The 18,409-nt window shown below is 33.3% G+C and overlaps 1 protein-coding gene and 1 long non-coding RNA gene across 3 annotated transcripts; one reads left to right on the forward strand and one right to left on the reverse strand.

Moving 5' to 3' along the window:
* Window positions 1-3,754: 3,754 nt before the first annotated feature.
* Window positions 3,755-6,390, reverse strand: LOC132630190 (uncharacterized). Of its 2 annotated transcripts, none has more exons than XM_060345770.1 (3): window positions 6,128-6,390; window positions 5,483-5,603; window positions 3,755-4,167 (listed from the first exon to the last, which is right to left on the reverse strand). In XM_060345770.1, exons 1-3 carry the CDS (start codon window positions 6,158-6,160, stop codon window positions 4,010-4,012), a joined length of 312 nt encoding a protein of 103 aa, XP_060201753.1. In that variant the 5' UTR covers window positions 6,161-6,390; the 3' UTR covers window positions 3,755-4,009. The 2 variants fall into 2 exon arrangements, with proteins under 2 accessions (XP_060201753.1, XP_060201754.1); XM_060345771.1 differs by having other exon boundaries at window positions 5,483-5,588; window positions 6,128-6,385.
* Window positions 6,391-15,699: 9,309 nt separating this feature from the next.
* On the forward strand, window positions 15,700-18,066 carry LOC132633713 (uncharacterized). Its single transcript, XR_009579755.1, has 3 exons — window positions 15,700-16,049; window positions 16,800-16,923; window positions 17,642-18,066. It is a non-coding gene; the product is annotated as an uncharacterized LOC132633713 (long non-coding RNA).
* Window positions 18,067-18,409: the final 343 nt, after the last annotated feature.

Raw genomic sequence — 18,409 nt, forward strand, 5'->3', positions numbered from 1 at the left:
TGAGGAAGAAATGTATGTCGAGCAGCCTGCAGGCTATGTCAGAAAAGGGTCAAGAAAATAAAGTTTACAAGTTGAAGAAGGCGTTATATGGGTTAAAACAAGCTCCTAGAGCATGGTATACTCGTATTGATTCTTATTTTATTCGACATGATTTTCATAGATGTCCCTATGAGCATAAACTATACATCAAATTTAATTCTGGTGGAGACATTCTCATTGTATGTTTATACATGGATGACTTAATATTTATTGGCAATAATCCCAAACTAATTTCTGAATTTAGGGAGGTCATGATTAGACAGTTTGAGATGACCGATTTGGGACTAATGTCTTATTTCCTCGGCATTGAAGTTTCTCAATTGGAAGGTGGAATTTTTATCTCTCAGAAAAAATATGCTGGTGATATTTTGAAGAGATTTAATATGGACAAAGCCAAGCCAATTCTGGCCCCTGTTGAAAAAAAGTTGAAGTTGACTAAAAATGGAACTAGTGATTTTGTTGATGCGACATATTTTAGAAAATTGGTAGGGAGTCTAAGGTACTTGACTTCTACAAGACCTGACATTACTTATGGAGTTGGATTAATAAGCAGATTTATGGAGTCGCCTCGTCAATCACACTTGCAAGCAGCTAAGAGAATTTTGAGATATATTCAAGGTACGCAATCTGATGGCATATTTTATTCAAAGACCAATGATAGTAGTCTTGTTGGATTTACAAACAATGATTGGGCTGGTGATATGATGCAAAGAAAAAGCACTTCTGGTATGCATTTTATTTGGGGTCTGGTATATTTTCTTGGTCTTCAAAAAAGCAACAAGTTGTTACTTTATCAACAACTGAAGCAGAGTACATGGCTACAACAAGTAGTGCTACACAAGCATTATGGTTGAGAAGGATGTTTGGATTTCTTCAACACAAGTAAGATAGTCCTACAAAAATATTTTGTGATAGCAAGTCTGCGATTGAGTTAACAAAGAATCCAGTTTTTCATGGCCGCAGCAAACACATTGACATTAAATATCACTTTATTCATGATTTGGTTCAAGATAAGGAGATAGTTGTCGGTTATTGCAAGAATGAAGAACAAGCTGCTGATGTTTTCACAAAGCCACTAAATTGGAGTTGTTCATAAAGTTGAAGAAGATGCTAGGCATGGTCAAGTTTGAAGATCTTGGTTTAAGGGGGGTTATGTAGGAAATAAACCAAGAGTAGAGAATCTAAGTTGTTTAGGATTTAGTTTATTTAATTCATGTCTAGTTAGTATTTATTTATCAAATCCATAGTGGAATAGGTTTTTTCTAGTCCTAGTCTATTTTGGTTTCTAGTATTATAAATAGGGATGCTATGTCACATATTTTCATTGTAGTGAGATTCAAGAGTTTTGAGTTATTAAATAAAGTCTCCTACCTTCTCTCTTTAGTTTGATAAATTTTTTCTATATAGTCATTGTTGAGTCTTTCGCGTGTGCTTATATTAGGCCTTAGTGGGTTTTTTTTTTTAAAAAAATTATTTAATATGTAAGCACTAAAATAATTATAAAAATATGATAGTATGATACAACTTAGAAGACGATATAAATTTAGTAAATGACACAATTTTAAAATAAATTTCAAACTTAAATTAATAATATTGCAAATTCAAAACATACAAACATGATTTTTCTAATTTAAGTGGGATGAGACAGTTAAATAGAACGGGATGAGACGGGAAACAAACTTAAGGAGATAGAAAGGACCGGGATAGAAGTACATATGATGGGATAGGAGGGATGAAACACTAGTCCCGTCCCGTTTGACGAAATGGGACGGGACGGGACGGGACGGAGATATCCCATTTCATTAGACAACCTTAGTTTGAACATATACTGGTGAATTAAATATGACATGATGTTATAAATACACTGTTATAAATAACCGTATTGTGGACGTCCATTCAAACACACAATTCTCATTGATAAAACTTACAATCAAGCAGACAGCTCACAAATAGCTTACACAGCAACTTGCAAGTAGCTTCTCATGAATAAGCTTGCAATCAAGCAGGCAACTTACAAGTAGCTTACACAGCAGCTTCAGTTCTTCTATAAATAGGAAGTTAATTCAGTTCATTTGTACATCAACTAAAAGACCAATAAAATCCCCCCCCCCCCCCCCCCCCTCCAAAGCTTTTTTGGTTATATTTCTTATTATCGTGTAGTTTTAATATTGTTTTTTAACTATCATGTGATTTTAAATTATTAGTCGAGATGCCGCACAACTAAGCTCAAACATCACGATGTAAAAAAGATATACCATTGTATCCACGTGGAGCTAACTTATACAAAGCTCGAGCTCTTAAAATACTTGTACGAATCCACACGGAGCTAAAAACCTCGAGCCCTAAAGTGTTATGGACCCAAAGATGTCACATATATGATGGCCATTAGAAAGGTCACTTTTCACACAATTCAAGATTATATGTTGCAAACAAATCCGTCCCCTTTTTGTCACTTGCCCTGTTATTTAAGTTGCATATATAAACAACTACAGAAAACCAAAACAAAGATGACAACATGGACTATTTTAACTTTGACACGTGGACGGAGGAGGCAATGGAGTCTGTAGGACATGGCAATAACGTGTCAAACAGTTTTGCTTGTCAGCTTCACAAATCCCAACTCTTTTATCTTTCTCACATATAGTAGTACTCCATAAATACTTAGGTGTCACTTTTGAAGAAAGATATGCAAATTTTCTTTTTACTTGTATTAAGGGCGTGTAAAATTAAATATATATTCATAATAGTTAATATTTAACTTATGTGCATAGCGTAATTTTCGGCGAAGAGTGTGCACCTGACCACTCTTCGCCTAAGGTGACTCCGCCCATGATCCCAGGATAACTTATCCTTATCCACTCTTTCACAGAAATAAAATAACACTACAATTCCGAAATAACTAATTTCGGAATTAGTTATACCGTGATTTCATTCCAATCAAATGTGGAATAAACTCATCTCAAATATAATCTAAGGATTATTTATTCTTATCCCTCGTACGAAACAAGCCCTCAGTGATTCATATTACTAACATCAATTATGTGATATTGAGGATGTTCAGAGGGTCAAAGTTGTTAATTTTTTACTTGATTTTAAATACTGATTTTTCGAGTATATTTTACAATAAAATTTACATATTTAAAAATATATAAAAAATATAATTTTACAATATATAAAAAGAGTTGAAGAAAATCATAATTAAAGAAAAACCCTCGTATAAACTGAAAAGGAGGAGTACATCTTTTTATCCCACGAGAGTGAACTTAAAGCTTGTGGACTAACGAAAAGTAAGATTTAAATTGACCAATTTTTTAATCAATAAAAATTACACGCAATTAGTGTCATATCAGTCATGTAAACCAAATAATTAAGTTTTTCCCAGGAATAAGCGGTAGCTCAGCCACATGTATATAAGGGGTGTTAATTGACACGTGTAAAATTATATTATGTAATTGGATAAAAATTTCATAACTCCTCTTAGCTTCTTTGTGGATGTACTTCTTTACATTTTAACACTCTCTTAGTAAAATTCATGTCTCCACTTTGTATACCGAGGATAGATAACTGATGTCACCAAAGGTTACGGTTAAATTTGATGGTAAATCTCCTTCTTCTTTTTTCTCTCTCTCTCAACTATATAAAAGTTTCAAATTCGAATTTTAAAAATTTAATTGTCAGTAAAAAGTGTTTGCAAGTAAATTTTCCAACACAAATCTAAAGAAGTAGTAATCATAAAGCAAATACCAAACATTAGATTTGTATGAAAACAAAAATTGAATAAGACAACCTAGTTAGGACTTAGGACTACACCTTCCCTACAACCCTATCTTGTTTTATTACCCTAGAACCGTTTTGAGGTGCCAGAAGTTGGTAATATGCATGAATGAACTAACCCTTAAAGCTAGTTTAATTTTGAAAGTTCACATCAAACATCGTTGTCCCAAGATTAAAGAGGAAGGCAATATTGTTGTCACTTGTTATTGGAATCTTTAGAAGAAGAATCCAATACCATATTAAGGATTCTTTGTCTTGTCGTCTCCAATAATTGTATTGATGATCCTTTTTCCTCTCTCGTTTTCTTGTACGCCACAAAGAACTCTTTGTTCTCCTTCTCCAACTCCTTCCACACTGCATACAATTTAATTATTCAAGTTAAAATATACATACAACAATCTCTCTGATCTATTTTATGTGATAATTTGTTTTTTCCGATTATTTGATATATATGTGTGTGTATATATATATACTTTTGAGTTTTGACTTATCAAACTGCACTTTAATTTGTAATTATAGTTGAGGTTCAACTCAGGCTAAACTAGAACTAAATTTTCAATCGTATAAAACTAAATAATGAATCCTATACTCTACAGTATTTGAAGTATACATTTGGATTTTGATATTTTTCGAAGCCAACTTGAGTCGACATTAATTTATAATTTTGTCTTTATCCTCGTCATACACGATACATAAACGTGAATTTGTGCGTGTTCATATTTGTTCACTATATTCTCCGGGAAAGCTGACCAAAATTGTGAAATTCAATTCAAAATCTTAAAAATAGTGTAAAAACTTCAGAAATTTGTTTTGTATACCATTGTTTGCCTGAAATGGGATATAATGAAAGCTAAAGTAATATTTGCGTTTCTTACCGCATGGTTTAAATAAATTAGGAAATATATTTATTCTTTGTTGAAATTGTCAATATTGTTTAGGAATTAAAGAATAAATTCCTCCTAAGGCCTACCAATGAGTAATATTTATCAATTCGGCGCTAAAACGTAACTAAGCAAACACAACCCTGCGTATGAGAGATACTATGTATCATTTAATTATAGAAATCAGATTTTAACATGCCCAAAACAAACCAACAAGTTATAATACACACATCTCCACATGTACATGTTCTCTTCCTTAAAGCTCAAATTATTCTCGACTGTGAATGTGCGTTTGAACTCTTCCCAACTTAATTATCAGGCAAATGAAGCTATACTAACACTAAATAGTATTCATAATAAAAGGGAAAAGAATTAATGGATTTATCTTTATATTCGCTGAATTTTTAGGCAGTCAGTGTAATTTAATTTGTCAGAGAAGGTCACTTGATCTTTTGATAAAAAAACCAGGTAATTCTACTGATACACATAGGAGATGTGGTAGGATAAATAAGATTCATCTATCCTTTATTAAAATTTTCGAGTTCACACCCTTAGAACAGAAAAAGTCCTCAGCCTTATATATACGGCGCGAATCTAAATTAATCGTGATCCAAGTAAGGGATACCAAGGAATATATACCATATAGTTCCACGAAAAAACAAATAAATCCATTGACTATATTGTTATAACTACCTCCCCCAACCCCAAGAAATTATACCCAAGCAAAGAACAAGAGAAAAAGGAAGCAAGAAAAAAAAGAAGTATAAAAAGTAAGCTGGTGGAATTACCGGTGGAAGTAATAACAGGTTGAATATTTGCATGTTTGGAAAGTGCTTCCATACATTCTTCTTGGCTCATATTGAATATTATACATTCTTCTATCAAGTGTTGCACCTGCATCCACCACCCCTTAATTTCTTCATCACTAAATATTATACATAACCCCCCATCATTTATTATCACCTAAAAACTTACCACTGAAAAAGAACAATTCAAAACCAAAAAGAAAATAGTAGTAGAAGAATTAAGAGAAAAGAAGTTTAAGCTCTACACATCAATAGTATAAAAATATTTATATAATCAAATCAATTAATAGATAATTGCAAATAACTCTATTTAGTAAGCATTTCATGATAAGTTACCATAAATAACAAAAATAATCTGCTATAACAAGTTAAATTACACTGATTTTGACGAAATTCATTACAACTTCAATCGGTGACGCACCCAAAAAATGATTTATAGATGCACGACTATCGTTAATCTATAATTAGTCCCTACGATTTGGTGCTCGGTCAATATCTTTATATGTTATTGAGCCCGCAATGGCCTCAATATATAGTTCCCATTGCCGTAAGTGCATATAATTTAAATCCGATTCAAAAGAAAAAATTACAAGAGAAGATGTTAACTGGTAATACTTAGTTACTTACCATGTGGATGTATTGAGCAGAAGAATCACCCATTTCTTCTATCTTGCACAAGAAATGATGAAAAATCAATTGATTAAGACCTCTCTATTGAGTTCTTTTTCTTGTTATTTTAAACATGAAGAGGAGAAACAACTAGAAAGAACCCCAGTTAATTAATTAACAAGGCGAAGAAATCAAAAGGAGAAACATTTGAGTAGAAACTATGAGAAAGATGGAGAAAGGGATGATAAAGAAAGAAAAAAAAAAGAGATGTTTTTTTTTTTAGGGTGAAGAAGCAACTAGATTTATAACTATCAGAAAAAGGCTAAAGCTACATTTGGGTTCAACACTTTTTGGCAAAGTTGGCCATATGTTAGCGACTGCACAAAACAAATATGGAAATATTTTATTTTTTGTGGGAAAAAAATACTCTCCGTCCAAATAATACTAACTAATTAACTGGAAAAAACAATCATCAAGGTTGTGAGGATTATCCTGGTTCAATTTTTGGGAATGAACAATGAAGTCACACCTTTGATAAGAGAGATCTTTCGATTCGAATTCGAATTATTCAAACCCCTAACAAATATATTGGGCACGAATGATAGGCCAAAACAAGAAAATTAAATACAAGGATCAAACTATTTTACATCGTTTATATTATTCAAGCAGCGATTCCAGAATATTTTAAAGTAAAATACATTCAAAATCATATAGAAAAATTGTAAATTATGACTTTTTATTCTTATTTTTAGAAAATTATGAAAAATGATAAGTAAATTAAAAAAAAATTATGTTCCCTAGACAATACTCCTTATGATAGTGAATTATATTTATTAATTAAATTATTTCAACATATCTGAAGTTTCCAAAAAGCAAAGTCATTTTCATATGTTTTTCATCATCTATCCTTATTGTTCAGGTAGTGAAGTGCTAACTAAATGAAACTTTTAAGGGGAATAAATAACATTACTACTAAATATCCTTATGATTAAGATGTTATACATACTTTTTGAAAACTTAAAAGACCATTTGGAGAAGTGGAGTATCATTCATTGTGAAAAGAGGCGGTACATTACGGTTTATGTGGTACACGTTCTATTATAAAACGTCACATTTTTATAATTATAATTTTAGAATTTACCCTTAATGAAACCATTTATAACCACATCTAAAGTTTGTTTCATACAACAAATTTCAAATAATTTTCTTTCTTTTTTAAACTCTATGCCTAGTCAAACAGTGTCACATAAGTTGAACGAAGAGAGTATTAAATAACAATAATAATACACTAGAATAAGAATAATTTTGTATGTACTTTATTAATTTATATAATTGGAGAAAAAGTTTTGATTGCAAAGCAATGTACCAAGAAAATAACCTATAGCTATTATGAAACTAATTTAGTTAGGATCTAACTAGTTACTTGGTAACCAAATATTTCTCTTCCTATAAATATCTCTTATTATTTGCAATATGAATAAGATCATTATCAAGATTATCAAAAAAAAGTTATAGTATTAACTCTCTCTAAATTTCACTTTATTTCTATTACTCCTTTAGTCTCACTTCAAGTATCTTACTTTTCTTTTTGGTCCGTATCAAAAAGAGTTTCTTTCTATCTTTGGTAATTATTTAATTTTAAAATCCTACTTGATGGGTTTAAGACCACAAGATTTGAAGGAAATTAGCGCACATCACACACACCTTTAGTTATAAACCACATAATTCAAAAGTCTTCATTATTTTCTTAAAAATTTATGTGTGGTTAATTAAGATCCAATTTATGTGATACACTTTTCTTTTTAGTCTATCGCGAAAAGAATGATACATTTCTATATTTAGAAATAATTTAATTTAAAATTTTCCCGTTTAGCTTTAATGAAATGATTTATAACCACACAAATATCTATGATTTATTTTAAATCATAAATATTTAAAAAAAAATCTTTTTAAATTTCATATCTAGTCAAACTATATCACATGAATTGAAAGAGAGGTAGTGATAAGGTGATGTCATTGTGTGATAGGGAGACAAGGCCTACGTGGTATGAAACCTACGATTGATTGTGATGGAATTAGGCCAGATATTTATTCAGCAAAGTCCACGTGACAAATTAGGCCCACATGACTAATGTGTTTAGCCCCAAAGCGGTTACTCATCTAATCACGAAGATTTGTTGTACAAATGTCTATTTCGGGGTGATCTTTAATTTTTGTCCCCTAAATTTAGGGTCTTTAGTTTTTTTCCTTCAACAATTTTGCCTCAGTATAAATTAAATTTTAATCAGCATAGTTAACATTTAGTTTCAGCATATATATTACAATATCTCACAAGTTATATTGGATTTTATCTATCCCTAAAATTATGTGTGCAATTTTTAAAATAAGAACAAACTCCAGAAAGTGATCACAGAAAAGACAATTCTGTAACTCATCCCTTCTCGTTATTCATAACTCTACGGCATGAAATAAAGATACATAGGATAAAAAATAAAAAAGAGTAGCTTGATGCCCAAAACATTCCATATTAACAAAATTCGGAGAAGGAACACATCAAGGGTGTGATATAAATAGTCTTTTAATACCTTTAAATTAATTAGAGTTAGTAATGTATCACTTTCTACCTCGGTATGCACTTTCTCTAAACTTGTTTCATTCGGTAGGGATGAGAAGAAAATTTACCTTTTAACTCATTTCTTATATATATATATATATATATATATATATATATATATATATATTAAGCTCGTATTGTTACTTAATATTTAAATGTAATATAATTATTTCTACATAAAAAAATTAAAACATACATTTTAATTAATTAAAAGTTAAACGTGTTAAATCATATATCACATAGACCAAAATTGAAATTTACTAATTACTGAGGGACCTAAAATACTATTCTCTCATAAATAAATAAATCGAAAAATAAAGGTGAAGGTGAAAATCAGGCCAAGACCTTCGAACTAAGATTCGAGTAAGAAGACATATACCTAACCTTACATAATTAGTAATTTTGTATCCAAAATATTAACATCATTTGCACACAAAAAGATTCATATCTTGTTGACGCTAAACACGTGCAGTTTCAATAGATAAATGGACCATTATCCATGGAGTTAATCATGTTCCAATCAATATTCCTTCTTAGTTCCTCACATAAATGCTTGTTCTAAAAAGTTGGGAAGCCAAATTGGCAAAGATGACAAGAACTTCCTCCAAACTTCTAACCAATATAAACCACAAAAACTACATCAATCTGTTTAAAAAATAACTCAACCAAAAAAATCATTTATTGTTGATTGAACGTATCATTGTATGCATCACAATATTGTAACGTGACAAAATTATGACCTGAAAAAGAGAGGGCAATTCGCAGGAGTGCCCTTATTTTGAGGTGGTCTTTAATTTTTGCCATTAAATTGGTGGTCTGTAATATTTGCCCTTCGCCTAATATCATGAGGTTCGGGGTTCGAATCTCGACTCAGTAAAAAAAAAATTAAAAAAATCGCAAGGCAGAGTTTGTAGCAAGTTAGGCCTCAGGCAGAGTTTTGAATGCAAAACTCTGCCTTGCGATTTTTTTTAATTTTTTTTTTGATTGAGTGAGGGTTCAAACCCGGAACCAAAGGGCTTCTAGTGAAGAACAAAACTTAAAGACCACCAATTTAAGGGGAAAAACTTAAAGACCATTGCTTTTGAAGGGCAATCTGCACAAAAAAATGAAAAAGAGATATCTCCGAAAAGTTTTGTAGACTTAGGCCTCATTTGTTTGCACTTAATGGAGGTCTGAATTTGATTGGATCAGATCTTGTGCCATTAAGGCATTTGTTTACATTAAGATCTAAGCACTTATTTGATCTGAATGGGTCTTAATCATTAAGATTTTGAACAAAGTCTTAATATCATTAAGAGGTATTTTGTATGATAATTTTTACCACCAGCTCCATCCCTCCCTCACCCCCCTTCTTCCCACCACCACCCCAAACCCCCCAACCCACCACCCCAACCCCACCTACCCTAACCACTACCCCCCATCCTACAAACCCACCCTCGCCCTATCCACCCCACCACCACCCACCCAAACCCTCCACTACCTACACCCAACCCTACCGCCCACTTACCACCACTACCAACACCACCCCAACCTCACTTACCCACCTCTCACCCCCACCTACCTTACCCCAACTCCCTTCTCCTCCAACCACCACCACCACCCCTACCCCCATACCCGCTGCACCACCACCACCCTCACAACCCTCCCACCACCATCCACCCCACCCCCCAAAACCTAACCCACCACCCACCACCACTATAAACATCTCCATCGTTACTAGCAAATATAAATGTTTCATTTTTTTTATCAAATAGTATTTTTATTTTATTAAATTTGTATTTATTTTTTAATATTTAGTTACTTTTTTATTTGAATTATATATTTATTATGTTTAAATAAATACATTATGATTCAGATGTTGAAAAACAAACAGTCTTAACCATTCAGCATTCAGATCTAGAGATAACATCTTAATCATTTAGATGTGCGTTCAGATTCAGACGTCTTAATCTTAATGAAAACAAATGAGGCTTTAGACAAGACTCTAATGCATCGTCTGTCCCACAGCCTATATTTTCACGTCTCTTAAAATAGGAACAAAATGTAAATGGTAACGTAAAAAAGAGACATTTCTGTAAATCAGCCCCCTGTTTTTTCTAATCACCCTTCTAGACTCTCCAACTTGAAATAAAGTATTCGATAGAATATATGTAAAAATTAAATGTGAGTTCGTATGGCTTATTACCATTAAAATATATAGGTTTGTTAGTGTGTCACTTTCTTCCTCTGTGTGCAACTTTTTAAAAATTTCTCCATTCGGTAGTGACGTAAAGAAAATTTACCTTTTTGCACAAATTATTACCGATAAATATTTAAATGGTCAAACAAATCTGGTGTAAAAATATCTTTCTTTATTGGTTAACCTCATTTGTTTACTTAATGGAGGTCTTAATATGAATGGTTCAGACCTTAGACCATTAAGTGCATTTGTTTACATTAAGATCTAAACACTTATTTGGTCTGAATTGATCTTATTCCTTAAGATCTTGAACAAAGTCTTAATATCATTAAGAGATATTTTGTATGAATAATTTTTACCACCGGCTCCATCTCTCTCCATCCCCTCACTCCCACCACCCACCCACCCACTACTTACCCCCCTCCACCACCACTACCCACCCCAACCCTCCACTACCCACCACTCATACCCCAATCCCTACCCCCCACTCACCACCAACACCACCCCAGCCTCTACCCTCACACCACAAAACCACCCACCACCCCTACTCCACAAACCCACCCACCCCTACCACCCCACCACATTCACCACCCACCACCTACCTTACCCCCAACTACCTCCTCACCATCAGCCGCGCAACCCCCCCAACCCCAGACCCCCCCCCCCCCCCCCAAAAAAAAAAAAAACACCCACCATCACTACAAACATCTTCATTATTACTAGCAAACATAAATGTTTCATATTTTTATCACATAATATTTTTATTTTATTAAATTTGTATTTATTTTTTTGTTCCGATTTTATTTGAATTCTATATTTATTGTGTATAAATAAATACATTATGCACATTCAGATGTTGAGAAAACAAACAGTCTAAATCATTCAGTGTTCAGATCTAGAGACAACATATTAATCATTTAGATGTGTATTCAGATTCAGACGTCTTAATTTTAATGAAAATAAATGAGGCCTAAAAGTTTATAAAGGAGGTGGGAAACCCCAACTTATAGCCTGTTTGGCCAAGTTTCTAAAAACAGCTTATTTTAAAAAGTACTTTTGGCTAAAAACAATTTGTGTTTGGCTAATTAATTTAAAAAGTACTTTTAAGCAGCAATTGGTGTTTGACCAAGCTTTTAAAAAGTGCTTCTATGTGTATTTTTCTCAAAAGTACTTTTCAAAAAATTGCTTTTGGGCAAAAGCTATTTTTTTTAGCTTCCGAAAAAATGCTACTCCCCAAAAGTACTTATTTTCTCCCAAAAGCTTGGCCAAACACATCACTTTTTTTTTTAAAAAATAAGCACTTATTGAAAAAATAAGTATTTTTGTGGGAAAGTTCTAAAAACAACTTATTTTAAAAAGTACTTTTGGCTAAAAACAATTTGTGTTTGGCTAATTAATTTAAAAAGTACTTTTGAGCAGCAATTAGTGTTTGACCAAGCTTTTAAAAAGTGCTTCTATGTGTATTTTTCTCAAAAGTACTTTTTAAAAAAGTGCTTTTGGGCAAAAACTATTTTTTTAGTTTCTGAAAAACTGCTTCTGCTACTCTACAAAAGTACTTATTTTCTCTCAAAAGCTTAGCCAAACACATCACTTTTTTTTTAAAATAAGCACTTATTGAAAAAATAAGTATTTTTGTAGGAAAAATAAGCTTGGCCAAACAGGCTACTAGCCAACTAGAAGGCCACTAGAATTTGAACTTGTAAACCTCAATTCCACGTATTGCCTCTAGACCACAAGCTCGTACCATTTTTTTTTTTATTATTATTTGAATTACTCTTAAAATATTACTTTACTTTACTGAGTTGGGACACTTTATCGTCGTCCGTCCTTAATTAAAAAACAAATAGTGGGCCCCATATATTGGCCCCATATATTAAAGGGAAAATAACATAGACTACTAACTTAAGACTTTTTATCACAAAATATAACGATGCTTTTTCTTATTTACGGAACATAACGACAATTTACGAAACATGACGGATTTGGGCTTTAGTACTGTACCACGTTTTGGGCTTTAGTACCGCACCACGATTTTGGGCGATTTTGGGCTTTGGCAGTTCATCTTAGCCCAACTGCGAATGCAATTTTTCTCTTCCTCTGCAATATTCCCTCTCTACTCTTAACCCACCATCTCATACAATTTTTTTTTTCTCTCTCTCTCTCTCTCTCTACTGTGTTTGCAATGTTGATGTAAAGTGTGTGATTCTCCATTCCATTTTTCCTCTGTTTCGTTCCATTTCACCACTAGTAAAGGTAATCTAGGGTTTACAATTCCTTTAGTTTTGATCATATATTGTTGTGGTACTTTCAATTATATTTTCAATCATATATTGTTGTGTTAGTTTCGAATATCTATTGATGTGTTTCTATCTTCATTTCAATCAATTTCATCTTGTTCAGTCAATTTGGACGGTTTATTTAGGGTTTCTACTTTGTATTTCCAGTTTTTTTGTGTGCGCATGTGTGAGATTCTCCATTCCATTTTCCTCTATTTCGTTCCATTTCATGATTAGTAAAGGTAATCTAGGGTTCACAATTCCTTTAGTTTCGATCATATATTGTTGTGTTAGTTTCAATCATATAGTTTCAATCATCTATTGTTGTGTTAGTTTCGAATATATATTGATGTGTTTCTATCTTCATTTCAATCAATTTCATCTTGTTCAGTCAATTTGAACGGTTTATTTAGGGTTTCTACTTCGTATTTTCCAGGTGTTTTGTGTGCGCATCATTCTGTACCAACTTAAATTGTTGTGATTCCAGTCCTTTTTTTGTGAAAATGAGTAAAAACAATTCGATAAATTCTCCTATGCGCAAAAGCCCTAGATTTTTGGGGGCCCCAACAAGCCCGAAAGTAGGGCCAATTCCAAACTTCAATTTACTCACTCAAATCCCGGTAAAAAAAGGAGGAAGGGAAAAGCAAGATTCTGATGATGAAGGATTGTTTGTTCAAAATGAAATTAGGACGAAAGTTCTAAACGATCCTTGTAATGTTGGTCCCACTATTGTTGAAATCAAATCAACCCCCCGGAATGATTCCAAAAGGAAGCGAAAAGAAACGTCAACTAGTAAGTAAAAAAAAGTCACTGACGACTCTAATTTCGAAGAAGAAACTGAGCATCCTGAAGCCAAAAAAAGTAAGGTTGAGAAAGGTGGTGCAGTAAAGAAGACGAAAGTCGAGAAAGGTGAAACAGTAAAGAAGACGAAAGTCGAGAAAGGTGAAACATCAAAGAGGAAGAAAGTCGAGAAATGTGAAACATCAAAGAGGAAGAAAGTCGAGAAAGGTGAAGCATCAAAGAGGAAGAAAGTCGAGAAAGGTGAAACATCAAAGAGGAAGAAAAACAACCCGACAAAGATGGTATAAAAAAGCATTTACACTTTAGTCTTTGAATATTTGGTTACTTGCATGTGTATGATTTGTGGTATAAAAAGGGTTTGATTGGTCTTTTTATATGCTTTTTTGAGTTCCGGAGGTGTATGGAATATGTATGTAAAGTGGTCTGACTGTATGATTTCTCTTAAACAATTGTGTATAACTTTATTTCTGAATTGGTACTGTATGAAAAATGTAAGGAAAGTGTTCTGAGTTGGTTTTTCAGTATTGAAAATAAGTGGCTAATGTCTAATTATTTGTTTTAGATTTAATTAAATTGGTGTATGATAAGTGTCTTTTTGTGGTCTTGCATTGACCGTTGGGCCTCATGATCAGCAATTCCCTTTTTGTGTTCTCTGTTCCTAAGTTATCAATTTATCTAGAGAACAAACACTGAATTCTAGATTTGGTGGTGTATGAAATATGTATGAAAAGTGGGCTGACTGTAAGATTTTTGAGTAACATGTTTAGTTATAAAGTTGTAATGCATTTTTGTGGATATAATGTGTCTAGATATGTCATTGGATTCTTGAGTTTGGTGTATAAAATATGTATGGACTTTGGTATATCTCATATTTAGATGATTTGACTAGCTTTATAGTTATGTATGCTTTCTTTTTTGTAACTATCTCTTATTTAATATATTCAGACACAGACTCATTGGTGTTCTTACACCAACGTGGAAGCCCCACTTGAAGTTAAGGACCGCTTTAACGACGCGCAATTGAAGCTGTTTAGGGAGTCCCCTTTTGGGTTATTTCTGGATTTGCCAAAGCTGAATGTTCAGCCACAGCTAATTCGATGCCTGATGTATGCCGAGACAGAGCATGATAGGGATGATATGTTTATCATCAATTTGAATGGGAAAGAGCTTCATTTCAGCATTAGAGAGTTTGCCATCGTGATTGGTTTAAAATGTGGCATGGACAGCGAATTTGTCTCGGACCCCGATTCCCCCAACAGACTGATGGATAAGTACTTTAACGGACTAACCAAAGTGCCGAAAAATGATTTGATTGAGCTTTTTCATGACAAAAAAAAAGGAAATTGGGGATGCTGATGCTTTTAAGATAGCAATACTTTATTTTATCAACACATTCTTATTCTCAACTGAGAGTAATAGAGCATTTGTTCCCAAGTTACACTTTGACTTGGTTGAAAGCGGAGGATATATGAATTATCCATGGGGAAATGATTGCTTCAAAGCGCTGTTGTAACACCCCAAAATTTTCTTTTTTGAAAGTAACACCTCAAATTTTTTAGAAGAAAAAAAATATATATTTTTTTTAGTTATGTTTCGGGTGACCTGACTTCGGGAGGTCGTAACCCCATCCGAATTTGTTAATTTGGGAAAACTCATAAAATGAAAGTTGTAGATAATTGAAATACATTTCTAACCATATATTATGGGCTTATAGGTGACATCTGGATAAGGAGATATGGACGATGCAAGTTGGGCTGGCGGAACAGCAACTTGAGACCCAACCCAAGCATTTACATTTCGGCCCATAAGTATATTTTGACCCATGAGGCCCATTAATGTTAACATATCTGGAAAATTCAGTAAATGGCTGATCATTTTACATCTAGGAACTTCCAAAATATTAGAGAGAGAGAGAGAACTCCTAGGCTAAGAAAAGCCATTTTGACCCAAAATCGGAGCCCCGAATTCCGAAGCTCGTGAAGAGAAGAGTGTTGTACGTTGCATTGCCTTCATTTTGAGCCAAAATTCAGCTAAGAAGGAGAGTGGTGACTTGGTTGCTGCATACTTAAGGTAAGATTGAGGTCCCTTTTTCATTGTTAACAAGTTTGTTTAGAGATTTAACGGATTAGAACGGAGAAAATGACATTATAAACTCGTTTGTTGCCTTATTGCAATTTATGGATTGGGGGCTGTTTTGTTGGATTTAGATGGGTGGAATTAATGGAGTTATGATGTATAATAATTGTTGATGTTGTTATTGATGTTGTTGATAAGTTGTTGTTCTTGAATTTGAAAGAATAATGTGTATGAAGATATTGTATACAAACCCGTTTTTGGATTGGGACTGCTGTTAGTGTTTTTAGCATAACTCCTTGTATACAGCTCCGTTTTGAGTGATTCAAGATGTTATGGAAATCTATTTCATATACCTAAAACTTTCATCAAGGATGTAAAACCTAGTTTTGCCTTTAGCTACCCGAAAAGAGGTGATGAAGTGCAGGGGGAGGTGCTGTTCAGATTTCTATTTTGAACATCCTACATGGACTGCTGTTAGTATTTTGGGCATATCTTTTTGTACAAAGTTTCTGTAGGGGTGATTCGAATTCCTATGAGACCCTAAGACATATATCTACAACTTTCATTGAGGACACAAAGTCCAGTTTTTCCATTTACCCCTTCGAAACTGAGCAACAATACAAGACAGTAGCGCTGTCCAGAATTTCTGTTTTGATGGTTTGGGCTGATTTCCGTTGATTTCGTGTTTAGTTGTGATGTGCTGGGACTTTTGAACTTAAGTAGATATTTATTTGTGTATTTAAGGTATATATGCTCCTGTACAAGCTAAGAGGAATTATTTGACGAAGTGGACTTTGATTGGTCTATGGCGTAGATGATTTGAACTCCTCGAGTTGTGGTAGAACTTGTTGTGTGGTAAAACGCCAAGGTTTGTGTATAAACTTGAACTTAAAATATCTTTATTTTTCTGGAATTTTGAAGTATCTTGATGAGTTATTTCTTTACTCTTCATCTTATATTATTGTATGGTTATTGTGTCAAGTATTGCAAGACTTTTGCTAAATCGCCCACTTGTACGAATTGCTTGATCATTTTGCATTCTTGTTGGGACTTTGTCCTTCTTGTTATGGTGACTAGTCATCGATATTGGCATGCCCCTCGATTCGGATCTTGCCCATCTTGACTTTGGATTTACATTTCGTCTTGACGATGGATTTTCGTCCATTTTCGAGTACGAGTGGAAAGCCACTTTCAACATGGTTCTTGATTCTCTTGATATTGGGTGACGACCCTTCTTGATATGGGCTTCGGTCCTTCTTGATTTCGGGGCTTCGGCCCATCTTGATATTGATTGTGCTTAGTGTGATGGCATGACGTACATAATGGGCGAAATTGGTTATTTGACAAATTCTCTTGAATTGAATTATAAGCTTTCTTGATACTTGAGCCTTAGAATATTAGTATTGATATTTTGAAACTCTTCAAGGTTTGTATTCGATACTTTGATATACTTGTTCACTTGGGCTTATTGTTACCTTATTGAGCCACCTACGGCGAACAAGGGAATTGGAGAATTTAATGGCTCCAAGCCCAAAGTTTATACACCACTAAGCTTCATGCTTAGCGATAGTTGTTTTCTATCGTAGGTAATGCGCGAGTTGAGGTATGAAGATGGCCAATTGGAGTAGACTTTTTGGGAGCCCTTGTGAAGATCACATTTGCATATGCATCTAGTTTTTGTAAATTTTTGGGGACTTGTACATGATACATGTGTGGCACTTACGTATGAAATTTTGAAGGCTTGTGGAAAACCAGACCATGTGCTTGTAACTTAAACTTGATGACTGGTTTTGCTATTTTAGGGTGTGTTTTTTTTAACCCAAGTCATGCCATATACTGAATTTGTATTTTGTCTTGTAATTATGTACAAAGGATGATAATAGTTTTGTGAAAATCACTAGTTTGAGTTTTGTGCATATTATGGACCCGTAATGGTGTTGATTTGGAAATAAAATTTCAAAACGAAGCTTCTTAAATGTGTTGACTATTTGAGAAGGGAATTACCATTTTAAAATGATACTCTGCTATTGTATTTCATCTAAGAAATTTTTCGGAGTGCGCAATGAAAAATAATAATAATAATAATAATAATAATAATAATAATAATAATAATAATAATAATAATAATAATAATAATAAAATGCCGTACTTCCAAATTTTTCCGCATGGGCCTTTTCCGCTATTAAATATATTTGTGAATATCTTTTGGCATAAGTTCCTTCTAAACGGTGTAAGTGTAAAATTGGCTTTTGTTCGTAATAGTGTCCTCCCAAAGGGGGGTGCTACAGCTGTTGTCTTCAATCAGTCACAAGTTGGCGAATGATCCAACCTACTATAGGTTTGAGGGTTTTCCC

Source organism: Lycium barbarum, chromosome 3 (assembly GCF_019175385.1).
Source record: "Lycium barbarum isolate Lr01 chromosome 3, ASM1917538v2, whole genome shotgun sequence".
NCBI lineage: Eukaryota > Viridiplantae > Streptophyta > Magnoliopsida > Solanales > Solanaceae > Lycium > Lycium barbarum.

Bases quoted from the DNA above. Each gene is read 5' to 3' on its own strand.
- LOC132630190 (XM_060345770.1), bottom strand. From the start codon at position 6,160: ATGGGTGATTCTTCTGCTCAATACATCCACATG. The intron at 5,604-6,127 runs GTAAGTAACTAA...GAAGAAATTAAG, and splicing joins CTGCTCAATACATCCACATG to GGGTGGTGGATGCAGGTGCA. The intron at 4,168-5,482 runs GTAATTCCACCA...AATTGTATGCAG, and splicing joins ACCTGTTATTACTTCCACCG to TGTGGAAGGAGTTGGAGAAG.